The sequence below is a fragment of the Saimiri boliviensis genome, chromosome 8 (assembly GCF_048565385.1).
Source record: "Saimiri boliviensis isolate mSaiBol1 chromosome 8, mSaiBol1.pri, whole genome shotgun sequence".
NCBI lineage: Eukaryota > Metazoa > Chordata > Mammalia > Primates > Cebidae > Saimiri > Saimiri boliviensis.
The window spans coordinates 113,687,087-113,709,780 of record NC_133456.1 but is presented as its reverse complement, the minus strand read 5'-3'; the positions used below and the strand labels follow the sequence as shown (position 1 = coordinate 113,709,780).

The following is a 22,694-nucleotide window of genomic DNA, read 5'->3' as shown; positions in this document are numbered from 1 at the left end:
TCCTCAAATTAGCATACATTGTTACCAATTGAAAAGACTTTAAATATTTCCATCACATTCATGGTTTCCCTTTTTCCAAGGTTTTCTCATTTTTCTTTTTGAACTTGTCATTTTAAGTGCGGCTGTGTCCTGCCTAATAGCACAAAGTCAGTAGAATACAAATTTGACGGGGTTTCCGAGACTCTGACTGCTGCCACATTTGTCTTCCGAGGGAGAAGGAAGAATTGATTAATAAACTCTACCCTCTTTCTCAAGCAACAGCATGGATTTTTACCAAGTGAATCCATTAGCTCTTAGAGTACTAAGATTCAAGACCCCAGAACTTGTCTCTACAGCTATTCACTAGAGAAGCTATTACAAAATGAAACCATCTTACATGCTTTCCAAGCGCCTTTCAAGACTCAAGTGCAAACCTGAGTCGTGAGTCATGAATGTGATGGTAAAACCCTCAGTGACAAAAGGGCCTGAGGCTCCCACCCTCTCTATGTGGCCCCTCTGTATGCCCATCTCCTGGTGCTCCCAAGTGTGTACATGGCCCTCCAGCATAAACGCACCTCCCGTGTGTACAGGGGCATAAATGTGTGGCACCTGCGTGCAGAGCTGGGGGTAGGAGGAAAGTCTCTAAATCTCTAACTAGACCTGATATTTCCCCAATATTCCATCAGTATAATTTATGCGTCAAGGCTGATTTATTTCACAACAGATCAGAAATCATAGGTAAATTAATCAAATGTTACCCCATAGCCTCTCACCTCAGTGGCAGTTTTAATTCAAAGGCAGTTCTAACAATGTCACTCAGGACCCATTTAGGCTGGGTCTGGGGCTGAGTGAATCAGACATTACCAAAAGCATGAGCATGCACTGTGCCTCCCGGGGTGTGCCTCCTGACCCTACAATTTGCTTATGCAGAGCTGGAGTGGGAACTAAAGATAAAACCTGACTTAGTAACAGCTATTGTCCACCATGCACCTGAATAGAGAGGCTGGAAATCCACGCTTGCAGCTCCAGAGAGAAGGTACACGCGGCACTACTGACAGCAGAAGGAAGGAAGGTGAAGTAGGGCACACACGCTTCCCGCCTTGGTGACAGGAACCGTTCTTTTCCTTCCTATTTCAGACTACCATGCGAGCCGCACTTTCACCTTCTTTACGAGATCACTCAATTACTCGATGAACCTTACTGCGAATTCCTCAAACACAGGCAGCGCGTGCCAGAGCTGGTGGACACAGGTGAGTGGGCTCACACCAGGCAGCTTACTCTCTGGGGAGATAAAGTGCACTCTGTTCAAAAAACCACCCAAGTGAAAGTACAGCTGCATCTAAATGCCCACCCACTGACGCATGGAGAACAAAATGTGATTGATCCATGCCAGAGAATATGATTCTGCCTTAAAATGGAAGGAAATTCCGGCTGGTCTGAAGGTAGTGAGTTATCTCAATTGATTGTTCGCGGTCAGTTAACCGATCGAACTCCTTGTTCTACTCTTTCCCTGCTTCTCACTACTGCACTTGACTAGTCTAAAAAAAAAAAAAAAAAAAGGAAGGAAATTCTGATGCAAGTTACTGAGGGGATGAGCCCTGAGGACACTATCCTTGGGGGATAAGCCAAACACAAAAGGCCACACAGCCTAGGATTCCACGCATGTAAAATGCCCAGAACAGGAAAATCTACAGAAAGTACATTAGTGATTGCCAGGAGTTTGCCGGTGAGGGGGAGAATGGGGAGTGACTTTGCAGGTGATAAAAAAAAATGTTCTGGAATTAGTGATAATGGTTGCACAGCCCCATGAATACACTAAAAAAATCACTGAACTGTATACTTTAAAGTGGTGAATTTTATGGCATGAGAATTAGATCTTAAAAAAAAAAAAAAGAAAGAAAGAAAGAAAGAAAGAAAGAAAGTACAACTGCAACCGTGATGAACACTGAAGGGCCAGGCAGCCACGTGGTGCAGACAGGGCGTGACCTGGCCTGTCGACCTGGCCTGTCGACCTCAGTGCGGGAGGAAGAGGAGCTACGCTGACGGCTGGGGGAGGAGGACACAGAAAGGAAGGAGGTTCTTGGCATGGGAAAGAGCAGGTGCAAAGATCCAAAGCAGGAAAGACAGAAGGAAGACCCTTTTTCTCTTTCTTCGGAGACAATAAAGGGTCACAATGTCAGCTAAGCCCATGGTGACGGGTTCGATCCTGACAAACATCACATAAATCCAACTCTTAACTCCGGCCACTTTTATGATCCCCTTCTTAGCAGGCCATCAATTACGCATAACTAAGGGTAGTTAAAAACCACAGGCCATTCCCAATAATCAGAAAAGCAGTATGTCATAACCTAAAAAAAAAAAAAAAAAAAAAAAAAAAAAAAGAGATAAAGCTCCAATACTGTGAAAGGCTAAGTAACACAACTGCTAATACCATGGACAGAATGAACCTGGGGATTTCGCCTCTCCAAGTTTATGCGTCACTTCAAGATGAAAACAGGCAGCTAGTTACGAAGAGGCTACCACACATGTTTGCAAGGTGGCATCCAGAGCCTGCAAGTATCCCTGCTGTCATTATCACAAAATAAATAGAGAGTGGGGTGTCGAGATTCATGTATTAGGCTGCCCTCAATTTTCTCACTTACGGGATCAGACGAATTCCTTCAATGCATTTGTCATGTGCAGCCCATTCTTTTACAGCAGGCTCTCTTCCCTCAGCACTGCTGGCAGGCTGAGCCTGGTAATCACCGGTTATCGGGCTGCCCTGTGCATTGAGGGGGTTTAGCAGCATTGCTGCCCTCTACCCACTAAATGCCAGGAGCAACTCCAAGGGCCCCCCGCTCAAAAATGATTCCAGACATTGCCAGGTGTCCCCTGGGGTTAGGGTAAAACTGCCCCAGTAGAGAATAGTGGCTTTGTAGCAACTACATTCACCATGTCTATATGGGCTTTGACCATTCCCTTGAGAGTAGTGTCATTTCTCTCATCTGTATGGTTTTCTAAAAGCCGGACACCCTGACAGCTTCCCAACAAGAGATAAAAAGTTATTAGAGACTCCTGCTTAAGACGCTCTACAGGTACTGTTCAAAACGTCGACTTGCTGAAGCAGAAGAAAAGCAACATGGCCAATCGCCAAACAGAAGACCTCAATTCCTGGTGTCCCTTCAGCCTTCCTTTCTTACCCTCCAAAAGCAATTTCAGGATTAGGCGCACTTTCAGTCCCTAAAGGCCAAGGTTGGCTCCACTGTCAGGACCAGCTCCGCCATCTGGAAATGCACGGACTTCCCTCCAGCTAACGAAGCCTAAGAAACAATGCTAAAAGGACTGGGAGACCTTGACACTAAGACCATTAGGGATTCTATGCAGGGTTCTCTCTGCTCCTTGCAAAACTACAGGCATCATGAAGGATGACAGCTTGTAAATGGAAGCCTTCGAAACAGGGGCTCACCGTCCGGGGGCATCAACACTTTGTTGTTCTGCGTGCACCACCCGACAGGGTGCAAGTCCGCTATGACCACGTCACACCAGAAGTCGGCCCTGCGGTCCTCCCCGTAACCACAGTAGCGCAGAAGCAGCAGCTGTCCACACGTGGTAATGATCGTGGCCACCCAGTACGTGTCCGGGTTGTTCTTATTAGCCACTTCCAATTTCATTCCTGGCTGGAAATTGCTCTGAATGCTGATTTCAACCTTAAGGAATGAGAAATAGAGAAAATCCATTACTATGCTAGACACATACATCCAGAAGATTAGAAAAACCACTAAAAAGTATGGCACTTACAAACAATATTCTCGTTGCTCTAAAACAGTAGTACATTTGTCTAATAAAATAAGATGGAAGCCACAAACGTAATGCTAAACATTACCTTTACAGCCAGCCATGTTTAAAAGAAAGAATTACTTTAATTCTAACAATATATTTTAACCCAATATGTCTAAAACATTATCATCTCAATATGTAATCACTATAAAAAAAACATTAATGAAATGACCAACTTTCTTCTTTTTGAATAAAGGCTCCAGAACCTGGTGTGTATCTACACTCAGAGCACAGCTGAATGTCTCAATGTGGACTACACACGTTTCAAGGGCTCACAAGGACCACAGGATAGTGGCTATTCCATGAACAGCACAGCCCTAGAAAATGGATTTGATCTTTAATTAAGGGTTACAGTCTATTGATATTTACCAGCCCCCACCCCCAGGAAAAGCTTTCCAGCCTGGTGGATCTTAACATTCCAAAGCTGACATATCCACTGTCCACAAGTGGCCCATTGCTTAAAGGAGATGACAGAATTATCAATCACACTTGCATGGGTCTGAGGCTACTTTTCCTTTAAACCTGGCACACAGATCTGGGGACTTCTGCATCCTGAGGGACAGCCTCCAGCTCTGCCCCCCTGGACACTATATTGTGATTAAAAGGGAGGTGGGAGGATTGATTGAATCAAAGAAAAATGGGAGTGACTCCCTACAGAGAGAAACTGATAACTTCTCAGTACAGGAAGGAAGGGAAAAAGTTGTGATCAATGTCTCTTTCCTAAACTGCCTAAGACAACTGCCAAATCATCGCAGCATCTTAAGATGTAAATGTTAAATGGCTTTTGTGGAACTGTAACCACATCGTACACTTGAAAGCTGTGCTATGATTGCTTTAATATTTAGCTCTTGGTTTTACTAAATAGCTACAGTCACATTCAAAATGAACTAGTAAATATAGCATGATGAGTATAAAGAGAAATGGAACATGAGCTATCTTCGCAGTCACAGAAATTTAATCAAAATCTTAAATTCCTTTTGAAAGGACACTTCACCTCCAAAAAGAATAAATGTTGTTTTAAAATATGGAATCCAATCGGGCATGGTGGTGCATGCCTGTAATCCCAGCTACTCGAGCAGCTAAGGTAGGAGGATTGCTTGAGCCCAGGAGTTTGAGGCCAACCTGGGCAACATGGTGAGACCCAGAAAATACATAAATAAAAATAAGCAATCAAAGGTCTGGCTTCCTCACTCAGCCAAGGCGCCAAAAGGAAGAACAGGTTAAGAAAGCACCCCGATTTGTTTATGAAACTCAGGATGAATCTTTGTCCTGTATGGGCAAAGTGAAAAACGTTTCTCAGAGTTGTATCTCCATTTCCATTTGCTTTAAAAAAACAATTAAAGACGAAATTTCCAGGGCCCAAGTTCTTAGAACCCATGTGAGTTAGTCCTTTCCCTGCTAATGATATTATATATTATCACTATCTTACACCAAAGCAAAAACCTGCTAAAAACTCACTTTTTTTTTTTTAATTTTCTGGGACTTGCCCACTGCTGGGCATGCTATTGAATTACTCAAAGAAAGACTTGTAATGAAAATGGTTTTTTTGTTAGATCCAAATGTTTTCATGAAATTTACGGTTAGTTCCTCTAATCTGACTCATCTGCCCATGAATAGCTGGAAATCTTTTGTGAGCTTTTTCAAAATTAAAATATTAATTGAACATATAGCCATTATACCTACTAAGAAGATATCTCACCTGCTTGTTTAGTTTTCTGGCTCTTTACTGACTCAAACTGACCTCACCTGTGGTCTATTTTCCCTGTAGCTATCCGGGCAAACTAAACCTAACTTCCAGGTCTCCTCCTCCTTCCTAAGCAATTTTGGCTGAATCTCCCCCTTTCCTTTTTGTTTGAGACAGGGTTTCACACTATCCCCCAGGCTAGAGCGCAGTGGCACAATCTCAGCTCACTGCAATCTCCACCTCCTGGGCTCAAGCAACCCTCCCACCTCAGACTCCCAAGTAGCTGGGACTACAGGCGCCACTATGCCCAGCTAATTTTTGTAGAGATGGGATTTTGCCATGTTGCCCAGTCTGGTCTTGAGCTCCTAGATTCAAGTGATCCACCTGCCTCAGCCTCTGAAAGTGCTGGGATTACAGGTGCGAGTTGCCGTGCCTGGCCACAGATTTCCCTCTTTCCACTGCCCTCCTTCCATTGGGTTCTCTGGCTTTTCCCTGCAGACTGCTTTCCTTCCCACCTTCTAGACACAGAGCAGAGGACACAAGCTGCTTTACATACGTGTTTGAATGACGTGTGAGGAGCAGCACTTGCTCCTGTCTCTTCCAAATATTCTCCCCAGTTGAAGCCAGTTTCCTCCAAGCTTGAGCCTTCTGTTAAAAAACAAAAGAACAGAGTATCAGTTCGGGAGTGCAGAACAGAAAGGTGCTGGCCTGCAACTGAGAACAGAAAATCCTTCATGCAAGACACAAGCTAATTCCACAGTTTAGAAGAATATGGCTGCATTTTTCACAAAGCTTCAGTCCGCTTAGAGGTGTTGACTGAAGAAAGGAAAACACAGGACATTCCACTGTGACTGTACTGATGAAATCAAGAGGGACACTGGGTTCCCTGGGGTGAATAACATGAGGCTTGTTTCAACACTTCTTTGCTACACGTTCATGTATTCACTTGAAATCAGCTTCAGTGGACACCGCGGCCTGCAGGGAGGCTGCAGGACAAGGTGAAAGAAACCATCGAGCACTGAGAAAGGGCTGTGATGTGTATGAAGAACAGCACTAATTGTTATACAGATAAAGCACGGACTCTGGCGTCATTTTAAGGGGAAAAAAAGAAAATGAGGCCTAAAAGAACAGCTGGAGTGCGTGGGGCCATCCAGCCAGTCAACAACACAAACCAACCAGCTGCCTGCAACCCAGTGCCTAGCCAGTCCGGGGCTCCCAACTCCAGCCTACTGCAGGGACAGAAACCAACAAAGTTGTGTGTCTCCAACCACAAGGACTAAAGAGAAAGACCATCAAATGCACAGCAAGGCTCTTAAAATAGTTAACTATTTGTTGGGGGTGGGGGTTGGTTTCTTTTGTTTTTTTGAGAGACGGAGTTTTGCTCTGTTGCCCAGGCTGGAGTGCAGAGGCATGATCCTCAGGTGATCCTTCCCCCTTGGCCTCCCAAAGTGCTGGGATTACAGGCGTGAGCAGTCTCCCAAGTAGCTTAGACTACAGGAGTGTGCCACCACGCCCAGCTAATTTTTGTATTTTTTTTAGTAGAGATGGGGTTTCACTGCATGTCAGCCAGGCTGGTCTCAAACTCTTGACTTCAGGTGATCTGCCCACCTCAGCCTCCCAAAGTGATGGGATTACAGGCATGAGCCACCGCACCTGGCCAAAATCATAACTATTTGAATTTCACAAACCCATATACCCAGGCTTGAAGGAAATCAAGCAATTCCCCAAACATTTAAGGCTGTATATAAGATAAAACTTGTACAGTCAAAAAGCATCAAATAATGCATCTTAACGTACACACAGCATAAATATGAATGGTGTCATTTTAAATGGAAATAATAAGCCGTAAACATTATTTGAACCAATTGGCAAGGTCATGATAAGAAAAGAACATGCAACAGAAAGAGCCGTCCAAAATGCACACAAGAGTTTCAGAACTTTAGATTATCTTCCTGCAATAACGTCCAATGGATGCTGATGTTCAACCCATTTAGCTTCTAGAAGCAAGAGCCTGTGTCTCTGGCCAAGAATAAATACCGCTTTCCCTCTTGGGGCTTGTGCAGAACTGATATCTGATCCCATCAGATGGGCCACGGGAAGTGGGATCGAATAAGAATGCCTTCTTTTGGAGACTATCATTACTTTTCGTCGACTTGAAATTTTTATTTTTATTTTTGTTTTTGAGACAGAGTCTTGCTCTGTCCTCCAGGCTGGAGTACAGCGGTGTGATCTCGGCTCACTGCAATCTCTGCCTCGCGGGTTCCAGTGAATCTCCTGTAATCTCTAATAGCTAGGATTATAGGCTTGTGCCACCATGCCCAGGTAATTTTCGTATATTTAGTAGAGATGGGTTTCTCCATGTTAGCCAGGGCTGATCTTGAATTCCCAACCTCGACCCTCCTTCTTCAGCCTCCCAAAATGCTGAGATCACAGGTGTGAGCCACCACACCCAGCCTTCTTGAAATTTTTAAATTATTAAGTAGGAAAATAAAGTCTCTCCTAATACTTTGTAAACTCTCAGAAATTGAGGGAAGAGGATCATTTTTGTAAAGTCAAAGAGGCTGAATTGAAAGGCTATCTTGCTTAGAATGGCCTCCTCGACTTTTACTTCGAGAAAGTGACTTACAGTGAAATATCCAAAAAAGAAAAAGCCATCAGGAGAGAAAACCTTTCCTTGGTGGTTCTCTAACATTCAGTCCCACCCAGGGGCTGAAGCCCTTCAAGCAGAAATACGCTTCCTGAAAAAAAAAGTCAATGGGTCCTATAGCCTCCAGAGAAGATGACTGACACCAAGATTAGAGCTTCAAAGACACAGTGAAGTGAATTAGAAAGCAGTCATCTTCTGGAAAACACCACAGGGTGGCACCTGGTGGCTCTGCTGACAATCCCCTGCCTCCCAACAGCACTGGGTACCTCGTACCAAATCTGCTTTCCAGTGCACTAGTCAGAGGCATCAGCTCAGCACCATGGATCTGCCCCAGCATCCTGATGCAGTATCTAAGGACAGCAAACCTGCTGCAGAGAAAGTCCAGAGCTTCTTCCCATCCTCCTTGTCTGGCCTCAACTTGAACCAGACCCTCTTGTAGTCCCCTGCCTGCCCTAGCCTGTCAGCAACTTCCAACTCTACAAAGCAGCCATCATCCTCCTAGGAACATCCTAAGAGTTCTGCTGTGTTTGGGTGTCACCTCTCTGCTACAGGCTTGCTGTGGTTTGACTGTGGTCTGTCCCCTCCAAAAGTCATGTTGCAATCTGATCCCCAACGTGGCAGTGTTGGGAGCTGAGGTCTAGTAAGGGGTGTCTGGGTCATGGGGGCAGATACCTCGTGAGTAGATGAATGCCCTCCCTCAGGAGTGAATTCTGGCTCTTGAAAGAATGGACGAGGTCCCTCGAGAGTGGATTGTTAAGTCTGGCTTCCTAGGTTTCTCTCTTGCTTCTTCTCACCATGTGATCTCTCTGCACACACCTGCTCCCCTTCCTTTTTCTGCCAAGAATGGAAGCAGCCTGAGGCCCTCACCAGATGAAGCCGCCCACCTTAGACTGCAACCACTGTGAGGGGAAGCCATTTATTTCCTGCCTGTTGCTTGCTGGTAGAAAAAGTAAAATAGCAAGAAGCTGAAGTCAGCTGTCAGTGATGCCAGTGGCCTTGCCACAGTGAGGCCTGAGGGCTGGGAAAATAACTCTCCTTCTGTAACTGGTGTCTATGTTATCTATAAACCTTGAGAATGTAGCAGAGGAATGTTCTCCCTCTGACCCGGGAACCTGCCCCCAGTCACGTACTTCATGTTTGCACAATCCAGAGCCCCGCTTAGAGTTGCATCTCCCACCAGGTGATTTACTGCCTTTGTTCAACTCCTGTAACCCTTCCCTTTTTTCCCTTCCTGCACACGCCAAATACAAATTAGCAAATCAGTGAAAGCCAAAGACTGGGAGGTCAGCCGCCCAGCCAATGGGCAATAACACAGTTTCACCTCTGCGCCCCCTTTAGAGTTGTAAGCTCTTTAAAAGCGAAAGGAACTGCTCTTCGGGGAGCTTGGTTTTCGGGTCACAAATCTGCCGATGCTCCATGGCCAAATAAAGTCTCTTCCTTCCTCACTCTGGTGTCCGAGGGGTTTTGTCCACAGCTTGCCCCGCAACACCACCAGAATCAGGAGTTGAATACACCTGTTTTCTCTATAAATTATGCAGCCTCAGGTATTCTGTTACAGGAACACAAAACAGACTAAGACAGTGCTGTACAGGCATTGCCTCACAACCCTTCCAGGAACCATCATGGAGGGATACTCACAGGGCAATCTGGAGATCTCAGAAAGGACAGGCAATCACCCTGAGCCACTGCTGTCTCAGGGTCAGGAGTCCAAAGCTGGAGCTCTTATGAAGTACTTTCCCCCTCCTTCTCCCACCTGTATCATGCACCAGAAACCACCACCACCACCATCACCCCTGTGTCTCTCTGGAGAATCCTGGGGAGGTTTCGAAGTGACAAGTCTGTCTCTCCATGGTGAACCCTGAAACAGTCTACAGCCAAAAAAGCAGGAAAAGGGAAGACACAGGAAGCCATGGCCACCTGTGGAGGGGAGGTGGGGACTGAGCTCCCAGAACCCGTGTGTGAGGAAGAAGAGAACCAGGGGAGGAGACGTCAGCATGAAACTCAGTCCTGGGCCAAAGGAGGCACGAGGTTCTGGGTAGGACTCTGAGAATGACGGCTGCTGAAAACGGAACAGGTGGTCCTGAGCAGCTCATTCCTGCGTATCAGAAACATGCAAATCAAGGCCAGGCGCAAGGGCTCACCCTGTAATCCCAGCACTTTGGGAGGCCAAGGCAGGTGGATCACTTGAGGTCAGGAGCTAAAGACCAGCCTGGTCAACATGGTGAAACCCCATTTCTACTAAAAAATATACCAATTAGCCGGGCATGGTGGCATGCACCTGTAATCCCAGCTACTTAAGAGGCTAGGGCAGGAGAATCGCTTGAACCCAGGAGGTGGAGGTTGCAGTGAGCCGAGATCGTGCCACTGCATGCTAGCCTGGGTCACAGAGCAAGACTCCACCTCAAAAAACAAAACAAAACAAAAGAAACATGCATATCAAGATGGAACCCTCAAAAACTGCCTGCTTTCACCAGCACCTGGGACGAGAGGCTTTGGTAAACCCTCGCATTTACCCATGGAGATTCAATGATTCTATCACTTCAGATCAGGAGAGACCAGAGCCTACAATTTTCAACCTCAACACTGAGACCACCGGTTACAGTTCTTTATTTCACATAATTCTAATCTATGCTATCAGAATTTTATGAAAAGTTTTACTTCCATCAAATCTCAATTCATTACATTTCCCAATATAGCGGGTTCTACAGACTTCGGTGCACACTGTTTCATTCTGTCAAGTTAACCAGGAGGTCAGAGGTTGCCACTGTGTCTCCCCTGCAGGAGTCAGTAGAACAGTAAGCTCTGTCACTTTCTGCTGGTCTAAAGAAAACACTTTAAAGGGTAACCAAAAGTCAGACTCAGAATGGGATTTAAAAATAAAATCAAACCTTCGTGCCCAGCACTGATGACTTGAACTGTGCTGTTATGACAAAGTCATGCACAAAATGTAGGGGTTACTCACAATACAGCCTTTTAAAAATCTGTCACACGCAAGCCTTCCCCAGGCCTATGTGCCCCAAGGAGCTGATTCTCCAAAGACATTTCAATGAGCAATAGAAAAACACACAAAATGTTTATGGGGAGAGGTCTCATAAACCCAGAGCACATATTTATAGCTGATTCATAAACCTCTTAAACCCATAAACATTTTATCAAGGAAATTCTGACAATCTCTCTCCGCTGCAAATGAACCCGTGGGAGGTATTTCCCCATGATGTCATGAAAACCGACTAGGAAAAGCCACTAAGAAAATTTCACTATTTAAAAGAAAACAGGCGTGTTCATTAGCAGCAATCCAGGTTTAGAAAACAGAAAGCTATTTATGAGGCAAAAATATTTCATAACAAACATGAAAAGAATACCTTACTATACCTTACTAGAAGCTGGGGTACAAGTGACATTGCAGTGAAAAAACTGAAAAAACAAACGGCCCATACATCTTTGTTTAAGTAATAAAATCTTGGGTTTGTACAACTTTACAATGTGGAACAAGGCTTACTTTACAAGGCTGAATATTAAAGCCTGCACCCACTACACCAATAAAGGAGCTGGGGATTGGCAGATTCAGGGTGAATGCTTACTGGCACCTTCTTAGATGCAAGATATTTTTTTTAATGTGGAAAGAGAAAGAAAGAAGGCATTAAGTCTTTCTTCTTGTAAATACTGACAGTCATTTTATACTATCATAAGATTTAGAAAATAGTTCCACCTTGAATATATTCATCAGAAGCATCAGTGCAAACAACTCAGAAAGGAACCGTGGCCACCTGCCTAGAATCTGAGCTCACAACTGCAGAGCTACCCTGCAGGCTGGGACAGTCCTCATGGCACAAAGGTCCTCCTGACTCATCTGATTACCTGATGGCCAGAGTTATTTTAGGGGAAAAAAAACACATAAAAATCTCCTAGCCAGGAGAAGCCACAACTATTCAAAGGAAGATTAGGAAAAAAAAAAAAAATAGAATACTACTGAGTCACACAGGACCAGTTCCCAGCATGAAGAGTGAGGCTTGATTTATTCTAAGAAAAATGTTGACTCCTTTTCTTCCCAAATAGAAGAGCCTGTGGTTCTCCAGTTAATATAGTCCAAATGCCAAGAAAAAGAATCAAGCCCACATTTTCAGCATAATTCTCTCTACCAAGGCTTGCTCTGTCTATATGTGTAACACCACTTTATCTGTAGACTTCATCAGGAAATTTCATTTAGCAGGCCCATAAAAATAATGTCAAGGAATCTACTGAAGACTATGTCAGCATATTGTTCTGCTTGTTTTATCACGGGGACTGCCAATGCCTGGAATCCCAGCCTTGGAATTTCCACGCACTTCCTTCTTGGTGTGCCCCAGGATGATGTCTGTGGCGTCTGCTGGGGAGGCTGCCGCTCCAGGGCTATTTCCTCTCCCTGGGCTTATTCTAGTCACATATTCGATGTTCCTGGGAGGAGTAATTTTATATTGTGCCTATTTCATCTATAGGACTTGGGTGTTGGTTATTGATCTCAACTGTGACTTAAGCTTTCCTTAGAAAAAGGCCTCCCACTACCAAAAAAAAAAAAAAAGAAAAAAGAAAGAAAACTGGCAATAAGACTGAGGCCAGCACGGGGAGCATCACTGCAAGGAAACATAGCATCATAGCATCTAGGGATGGGCAGTGGCAAAAACCAAACATAAGAGAAAACACCACCCTATAATTTTCTCAAGGAAAAACATTAGTCCCTTGAGTGTAGTCACTTGCTAGGGAGAGAGTAACACAGCGGTCCCCAACATTCTTGGCACCAAAGACTGGTTTTGTAGAAGACAATTAGGCACCCATTTCGCACCACTGGTGGAGTCGCCCAGTGGTGACTCTGTCCAGGTCACTGGACAGTCACTGGGTGCCACTGTCCCGGTCACTACCTGCGGGGGCTGTCCTGCAGACCCTGACTCAGCAATAAAGCACACTGACACACAGATATTATGCTTTGTCAGTTTGGCTATGGGACCAGGCAGCTTACAGACTCCCTGGAGAGTGCTGTTTGTTACAGTTGGAACCACTGGTCAGTGAGACTCACATTTAGTTTGTAAAGTTTAATTGACAAAGGGTTCAGTCAACATCACTAGAGGTTGAAGACTAAAGCACAGGTTCCATTGCCCAAAGCAAACACCATTAGAGGGTATATCCCTGGTCAACCTCCCCCTGAGGGCACCATCTGGCTCAAAGTTTAGTTTTAAGACCACAGAAGTAAACAAGCTATTCAGATAAACTCCCCCACATACCCTAGCTATTTGCTTTACTTATTAAATGTAAAGGGGATTTAGGCTGCCTTTAGCTGAAACTTCTTAGGACTTCCAAAAGGGTTTGAGACTATATTCTGTAACTCTGTATACTACTTTTCCATTAATATTTTTCCACCAACCTCAGTGAATTCCCATATTCATAGAAGACAATTTTTCCACAGACACAGGGGATGGGAGGATGGTTTGGGGATGATTCAAATGTATTACATTTATTGTGCACTTTATCTCTATTATTATTTCATTGTACTATATAATGAAGTAATTCTGTATCTCACCATAATATAGAATCAGTGGGAACCCTGGGCTTGTTTTCCTGCAACTAGACAGTCCCACATGGGGGTGATGGGAGACAGTGACAGATCATCAGGCATTTGATTTCACAAGGGGCACACAGCATAGATCCCTCAAATGCATAGTTCACAATAGAGTTGGCACTCCTATGAGAATCTAATACCATCGTGGATCTGACAGGATGCGGAGCTCAGGCAGTAACGTGAGCCATGGGAAGCAGCTGTAAATACAGATGAAACTTAGCTCACTTGCCTGCAACTCACCTCCTGCTGTGTGGTCTGGTTCCTAACAGACCACAAACCAGTACCAAGCTATGGTCAGGGGGTTGGGAACCCCCGTAGCAATGTATCACAGGACACGGGGAGGTGGCACAGGAGGAAAGAGTAGGAAAGAACAACAAAGAATCTAAGCTGTGTCTGTGCCCCCAAACTTGTGTGTGTCTGTGGGTGTGTGTATGGCTGTGGGTGTGTGTGTATGGGTGGGTGGGTGTGTGTGTATGTGTGGGTGAATGGCTGGGTATGAATATTGGTGTGTATGTGAATGGGTGGGAATGTATGTGTGGATGGGTGGATGGATAGGTATGAGTGTAGGTGTGGATGGGTGTGAGTGTGGGTATGAGTGGATGGATGGGTGTGTGTGTGTGGCTGTGGAGTGGGTGTGAGTGTGGGTTTAAGTGTCAGGATTTCCTGATGACTCATCTGTGCACTTGAAGGGGCACATATCCCCCAGAGTTTTGGAGCACCAAACCCATAGCCTCACAGGGCCTGAGATTAAATCTTCCTACTAACACAGGACCCAAGTCACTTCACCTTGTTGTCCAGTCTCCTCATCTGTAAAATGGGGACAATAAAAGCAGCTATGCCAGTGGGCTGTTGAAAGATTAGGTGAAATAACACATGCAAAGAACTTAAAATTTTCTGTGCCTCTTACACAGTCTGAACTTGTGCTCATACACCTATTGGCACAAGTCCATTCAGAACCAGCTAAAGATCACTGGGTTTACCTCCTCCTGTACGTGGGATGAGTAAATCCCATCTGAAAACGCTTCCCAGGAGAAGACCCTCAGCATTAGGATTCTGCACAGCCAAGCCTGTCCCAGCTGGCCCTAGAACCAAATACCTCACCAAGTGATTCCAGGAATGGAAATATTTTGCGGGTCAGCAGATTGGAAAAAATAATAATAAACTGCTTGTAGAAGCTTACTTAATAGTTTAAATGCTCAAAACTCGATTTTAGTAAAAAATAATAATAAACTACTTGTAGAATCAAAATGCTCAAAACTAGATTGAGTTTCTAGAGTGAATCCAGCCACTGTCCTCTGTAAAGGAGGCAATCCCAAACTTTTTACATAGGGGGCCAGTTCACTGTCCCTCAGACCATTGGAGGGCCGCCACATACTGTGCTCCTCTCATTGACCACCAGTGAAAGAGGTGCCCCTTCCTGAAGTGCGGCGGGGGGCCGGATAAATGGCCTTAGGGGGTCACATGTGGCCCATGGGCCATAGTTTGGGGACGCCTGTCTTAGACTCTGCTTTAAATTTGTATCCTCTTTAAAGAGTCTGTCTGTAGAGTCATCTAAAACTCTCCTCACTGCACAAGTAAACACAGAAATCGGAAGGAGAAAGGACAGATTAGCCACATGGGGGTGGAAAAAAATCTGGGCCTATATCTGAAAACTGTTAAGATAATTTAGAACCATTTAGAAATAGTATATCCATTAAAGATCTGAACATTGTGTATGATTTAGGCCATCCCCCACACAAGAGCAAGGAACCAATCGTGATGTGAATATATGTGGGCTTCCTATGTGGGCTTTCTGCATGGACTCCCCCAGCCAAGGATATAATGATTCTCACTCTCATACTTGCCGACCATAGAACCACCCTGAATGAAGTTGGTACAAATCATTTTCCTGACACCAGATGATCATTAATGAGTTTCAGAATCTACTTAAGAGAGATAACACTGCAACTGTGTGCACATGAAAAGCCAATACACAGTTAGTGTTTGTTTCAAACAGGTTTGAAAACATACTACGAGAAACGATGCAGTAATATTCTTCTGATGTGTGCAGAGGATACACTATAAAAAGACCCTGAAAGCTCAGAAACTCCAAAAGGGGAAAAATAACTTCACTCTGCAAACTAAGAAAGACTTTTTAAACAGGTAAATCTGTACTTAAATAAAACAAAATAGGATGAATTTTCAGCCTATACAGTTACGCCTTCTCAGAAAATAATTTCCATGTTTCCAGGAAGAAACAATGATTCAGCTCTACTTGTGGGAGAAGTTTTCCCACATCTGGCTACGTGTAGAAAAATCTGAAAGAGGGACAACCGAGCTGATTTGGAAACAGACATTAACATCTTTCAACACAGCAAGGCCTTCACCCATGTGAGGTTTCCTGGGTATTCTTCCATATAAAGACATAATTCTATAAATGTAATCTAATAAATTCAATGATGTGGAGCAATCTGTAATCTGTCCTTGACTGGGGTCTCATCAAAATGTGAAGACAAACTTTGTGACTTCTTTGGACCATGGTCCAATGACCTGCTGACTTGATAAGCAACATTTTTTACAGGAATTTAACATAGCAAATGTTTACAATTCAGAGGGCTAAACTGTCCTTAATTAATTTGCTGGTATGTAGAAACAATGTAACCCTTAAAAAAAAAAAAAAAAAAAGCATCCTTTTTAAATAAACGCTTTGTTGTCTAAGTATTTAGAAAAAGATGCATTTAAGCACTTATAACTTCATTAGTTAAATAATTAAAATCCAATCAAGATTAGGTGTAGTGGCTCATACTTGTAATCCCAGAACTTTGGGAGGCCAAGGCAGGAGGTTTACTTGAGCCCAACAGTTAAAGACAAGCCTGGACGACTCAGTGAGACCCCATCTCCACAAAAAATTTAAAAATCAGCAGGCACAGCAGCACACACCTGTAGTCCCAGCTATTGTGGAGGCTGAGGTGGGAGGATCACTTGGGCCCAGGAGGTCAAGGCTGCAGTGAGCCATGATTGTGCCACCACACTCCAGCCTGGGCAACAGGTGAGATCCTGTCTCAATCAATCAATCAATCAATCAATAAAATTAAATCGAAGGCTGTGAGTCAGAGGAGGGAGCCATTCTGTTTTTCAGATTTGTGGAAGGGAGACACACTTCACCACCAATCCTCATGACCTCACTTCCTTCACACTGTAGGCTTTTCTGCCAGACATGCTCAACGTATTAGATGCTGTGTCATTGCTATCTACTATGTAAGCAGGTCCGATGTCCTGTCTCTCTCTCCAGCACTTGGGAGGGAGGTTCTTTTTCCCAACCTCCTTTGCTGTGGCAGAAACGTGACTAACTGACTTCTCATTAAGGGGTTCTGAGCAAAAATGGCATTTGTCTCTTGTGAGCCAGAGCAGGTGACTACCGGTCCAAGACCTCCAACCCTGCTCTTCTCACTCACAACATACCCTGCAGGATGGTGCACAATGACTCCCTGGAGCCGTGACATCCCCGATGTCAGCCAGAGGCAGTGTGTGATTGATAAACGTTTCCTGCCCCCGGCCACTGAGATTTTGAAGTGATGTGTTGCTGCACTATAACCTAGTCCTCTCTGTCTGGTATCCAAAATAAGACTTTTTATCCAAATTTTAGAGCTGCTATATCCTTATAAACAGGACTTTAAATCCCAAGAACAGACAGTATGTGAGATCTAGAAATGTTGCCCCATTGTTTCCTGAATATTTTCAGGAAGATACTGATCAATTCATCAAAAAGCCAGATGAATCTGGAAAACAAAATCCTACCAGAGTCAAGGTCTCCATTTCCATTAGCCGAGCCAAGACACTTTTCCAAAGGTGAAGATGAAGGGTCTTGCATATTGGAAGCTGACAAAGTACTCTCCATTCCTGATGAGGAAGTATCTCTTCTCTTAATTCATCCTGCAGAAAAAATTACCTAAGAGCAATCAAAAAAAAAAATCAGAGCAGTTTAATCATATTTTTTATTGAACTTACTTTTTAATTGTTTAAAAATAACGGAACCCTATTAGTGTTGCTACCGTTTCATAATAACTTTCAGGATGCAAGGTAATGTTGATAATAGAAAATGCCAGGAATAAAGACTATGCAGCCGGCCACAGTGGCTCCTGCCTGCAATCCCAGCACTTTTGGGAGGCTGTGGTGGTTTAAAAACATCGCATGGCTGTGTCTGAGCATCAGAGCCAGTATGGCTGCTCCTTGGTTGCGATTACTTCTGGTGTCTCTCATTCATTCAATGTTCTCTTCTATTTCGCATGTAGACAGAAGTTTAAATCAGCTAACAGGCAAGTAAGTAGAGATGAAAAAATAAAAGAATATAGTGCATCCATATCTACCAATGGGATATTTTGTGACTCACATACTGGTAAAGTATCTTTAAAAAAAAACATTTGGGGCTGGTCGCAGTGGCTCACACCTGTAATCCCAGCATTTTGGGAGGTGGAGGCGGGGGGATCACCTGAAGTCAGGAGTTTGAGACCAGCCTGGCCAGCATGGTGAAACCTCGCCTCTACCAAAAATACAAAAATTAGCCAGCTGTGGTGTGGGCGCCTGTAATCCCAGTTACTTGGGAGGCTGAAGCAAGAGAATCACTTGAACCTGGGAGGCGGAGGTTGCAGTGAGCTGCAATCGCACCACTGCACTCCAGCCTGGGCAACAGAGTGAGGCTGTGTCTCAAAAACAAACAAACAAACAAATATTTGGAGGTGTTGTCAAAATGGAAGGTTCACGCCAGGTGCAGTGGGTGGCCTACCTGCACCTGTCATCCCAGCTACTTGGGAGGATCATTTGAGCTCAGGAGTTCATGGTCAGCCTGGGCAATGTAGTGAGACCCCCATCTCAAAAAAAAAAAAAAAAAAAAAGAAGAAGAAGAAAGTTCATGAAAGAGGATGTTACCCATTTGTGCAATGGTAGAGAAAAAGCTGGACACTCATGCCAAAAACAAGTAGGAAGAGACAGGAAACGTACCAGGTACATAGCACTGAAATTTAATTCAATGTGCATTGAATTATCCACCTGTTGTAGCTAAAGTACTATCCCAGACACTCTGGAGAGGACAGAAAGCTATTTCTCAATCACACTACAAAGAAAGAAAATACCTATTTCAGAGTATGAACTAGAAAACTATCCAGGGTGGGTTGGCAAACAGCAACCTAGGAATTTTGCTATTACATAGACAAGTTCATGACTAAGCCAAAGGAAAGAGAGTGCAAGAGAGAAGTCCCCTGGAAATGAACCGATGATCGCTCCTTCACTCAAAATTCTCAGCACAGGGCCTTATGTTTTCTGAGGCAAAAATGAGGGCACAAGGTTTGAGGTGCAGACGTCAACATCAATGATACAAATAACTGAAACTAGGACTTTCCTGATTTAAAATGTGAGCGGTCTGGGTAAAATGCAGTGTACTGGGTCCAAAACAGTTTCTTCAGCTTGTTTTAGAATCACAGAAAGGCTGGGCACAGTGGCTGATGCCTGTAATCCCAGCACTTTGGGAAGCAGAGGCGGGCAGATCACCTGAGGTTGAGAGTTCAAGACCAACCTGGCCAATATGCAGAAATCCAATCCCTACTAAAAATATAAAATTAGCCAGGCATGGTGGCACACGCCCGTAATCCCAGCTACTTGGGAGGCTAAGGCAGGAGAATCGCTTGAACCTAGGAGGTGGAGGTTGTGATGAGCCAAGATCATGACATTGCACTCCAGCCTGGGCAACAAGAGTGAAATTCCGTATTAAAAAAAAAAAAAAAAAAAAAAATCACAGAAAAAAAAAAAGCAAACCTCTCCTAAAGACCTGTGGGCATGACGTGCTCACTGTGGCACCATGCGGGGCACCACAGAGGAAGCAAGTGAGCACAATCTTAACCACGGCCTCCTAGATGCATGAATCTAAGGCAAGTAGTGTAAGAAAATATATTATATACAGCAATGACCTGAACCAACATACCAACTGGGTATGCTTTATTCATAATGAAAATGAAATTTTTAAAATAGTGACATCCTTAATAGTTTTTAACAATGAAAACAAAGGTTTTTTTAATTAAAAAAAAAATGAAGTTATCTTATATCCCCAGTGAATCATCTGCAATGTAATGAGCTTAGTTTCTGAAAGCTTAGCTGGAAATAACACCAAATGAAGGAATCTTTTCATAGCTAGAGGGGTTCTAAGATTTTTTTGTTAATAGAGGACACTGGCAAACTGAGCAATTTACTATGAAGGCTGGCTACATTTCACCCTGTGGATATCAGTTTGCTAAAATAACCCACCAAACGATGGATGGAACTGCATTCTCCTAAGAGCAAGCCTTCCAGATTCCTAGGACGACAGGGACACAAAAATTTGGGCATAGGAACCACCTCTTTCTCAACAATGAACCAACGTACTGCATTAGCAGGTGCAGAACTAAACATCACCTAACACCGAACTCATGTGCCCGCACCTCGTCTCAGAAGGTTCCAGAGATTTTTCTCCCATGGGCTGCACACAGCAGAGGAAAGGCTGACTGCCAGGGGCACTCTATGGTCTTCTGTGCTACGCCTGGAGCTTACAGTGGGTAGCAGGACCCCCCAGTTCACCTGGATTGGCCCTGGCATGCAGGGAGCAAGCGCTGAGGCACTCTGTAAACAAACTACTTGTTGGTAAGCAAGTGCATCCATCCTACCAAATGCACAAGCAGCCCCCGAGAATGTTTACAGGGCACCTGGCATATTACGGAGGGTAAGATACGCACCCTCTACCCTTCACCCTGCCCCATGTAAGGAAGTGCGGTTGTGAGATTACAGGGTCACTTGGTCACTGAGTCTGGGACACAACGTCCACCGACTCCACAAGCCATAGGTGGTATGGGCTTGGAGAGGAGGAGAGGGCGGCGGCCCACTGTGGAAAGCTCTCCCTCCACTGCTCCCTCGGGGGAAAATACTGGGAATATGGAGGGGAGAAGGGTACTCAATGGAAAGGAAAAGGTAGGAACTAAAACAAAAGTAAACCAGGGAAGAAAAAGGGAGAAGACAATCCTGGAATGTATCCAGGAGAAAGGGGCCTCGAAGGCATATTACGGAGCCCCAAAAACGACGATCGTAACAAAACACACAGCTCCATGAAAAGCAGCTCAGCACTATGAGCACAGGAGTGCAAACACGCGAAGGGCACACGGAGCATGTCCAAACGAGCCACGGCTGCCAGCAGTTCCAGCACGAAAGCCCCTCTCCTTACAAACTCTCAGATTTCAAACTTTCACAGATAACAGCAAAACCATGGTCCAGGAAAAAATAATAAAGAGCAAGCAGTGTTTCATGATCCACATTTCAGCCTGGCCCTCTCAGGTTCCAGGTTCCAGCTCACGCTCATGAATGGCTTCCCAGTGCTGTGTGTACATGTGCATTCTGTGGATATGTGCTTACTTTTGAGATGTTTAAAGGACACAATTAACTCCATCTTGTCCAGTAAGTGCAAAAGCAATAGCAGTGTCCTAGTGAGAAGAGACACAGGCTTACGGTGGGGAAAAAATTAAAATTCTGGGCCAAGTGCGATGGCTCACGCCTGTAATCCCAGCACTTTGAGAGGTTGAGGCAGGTGAATCATGAAGTCAGGAGTTCAAGATCAGCCTGACCAACATGGTGGAACCACATCTCCACTAAAAATACAAAAGTTAGCCGGGTGTGATGGTGCGTACCTGTAATCCCAGCTACTCAGGAGGCTGAGGCAGGAGAATCGCTTGAACCCAGGAGGTAGAGGTTGTGGTGAGCTGAGATTATGCTACTGCACTCTAGCCTGGGTGACAGAGCGTGACTCTGCCTTAAAAAAAAAAAAAAAAAATTCTGTGTATGTGGGCCAGGCATGGTGGCTCACAATCCCAGCACATTAGAAGGCCAAGATGGGCAGATCACCTGAAGTCAGGTATTCAAGACCAGCCTGGCCAATATGGTGAAACCCTGTCTCTACAAAAATACAAAAATTAGCCAGGCATGGTGGCACATGCCTGTAATCCCAGCTATTCGGGAGGTTGAGGCACGAAAATTGCTTGAACCTGGGAGGTGGAGGTTGCAGTAAGCTGAGATGGCACCATTACACTCCAACCTAGAAGAGAGAGAAAAAAAAAATCTGTATATGTGCACCCACTGGTCATCCGTCAGGTCATTTGGACTTAAAATGAACTTCTCAGCAGTCAGGAACCTAAAACTGTCGGTAGGAGGAGGAACTTCTGTTCCCCCAAATGGAAGAAAAGGAAGTGGTATCATGGTACGCATGCATTTATGCTTCTTTTATTTTACCCACACTTACGGTGATTACTGAGTACTTAACAAACATGCACTTATTTAATCCTCGTAAGAACTCTAGGATGTAGGTGCTATTACCGTTCCCATCTTACAGAGAAGCAACCTGAGAGATGAAGTCACTTGCCCAGCATCACACAGCTGCTAGGGGTGGAGCTGGTATTTGAACCCACATGACTGGCTCCAGAACCCATGTCCTAACCAGTCAATTACAGTTCCCTTTCCCCATTATCCACATTTCCCACAGTGCAGTTATGACTTCTATATTTTTTCTTAAATCATCGATTTTTTTAAAATTATTTTTTAATTGCATTTTAGGTTTGGGGGTACATGTGAAGAACATGCAAGATTGTTGCATAGGTACACATATGGCAATGTGGTTTTCTGTCTTCCGTCCCCTTGCCTGTATCTGTCATTTCTACCCATGCTATCTCTTCCCACCTCCCCACCCCCCGTCCCTCCCCCATTTCCCCCCAATGGACCCCAGTGTGTAGTGCTCCCCTCCCTGTGTCCCTGTGTTCTCATTGTTCAACACCCGCCTATGAGTGAGAATATGCGGTGTTTGATTTTCTGCTCTTGTGTCAGTTTGCTGAGAATGATGGTTTCCAGGTTCATCCATGTCCCTACAAAGGACGTGAACTCATCGTTTTTGATGGCTGCGTAATATTCCATGGTGTATATGTACCACATTTTCCCTA

The 22,694-nt window shown here is 44.5% G+C and overlaps 1 protein-coding gene across 7 annotated transcripts in view; it reads right to left on the bottom strand.

Annotated features, from left to right (window-relative positions):
• SFMBT2 (Scm like with four mbt domains 2) overlaps nt 1-22,694 on the bottom strand; it is a 297,168-nt gene that overhangs the window by 201,895 nt on the left and 72,579 nt on the right. For 6 of the 7 annotated variants that reach the window (XM_074405073.1, XM_074405075.1, XM_074405074.1 and 3 more), the window contains 3 exons: nt 17,494-17,644; nt 6,036-6,127; nt 3,425-3,665 (listed from right to left, as the gene is read on the bottom strand). In XM_074405073.1, the coding sequence (XP_074261174.1) occupies nt 3,425-3,665; nt 6,036-6,127; nt 17,494-17,593 (433 nt within the window). In that variant the 5' untranslated portion in view covers nt 17,594-17,644. Of the gene's footprint in view, nt 1-3,424; nt 3,666-6,035; nt 6,128-17,493; nt 17,645-21,123; nt 22,416-22,694 lie in introns of those variants that run through there. The other variant, XM_074405077.1, reaches the window with a different exon arrangement.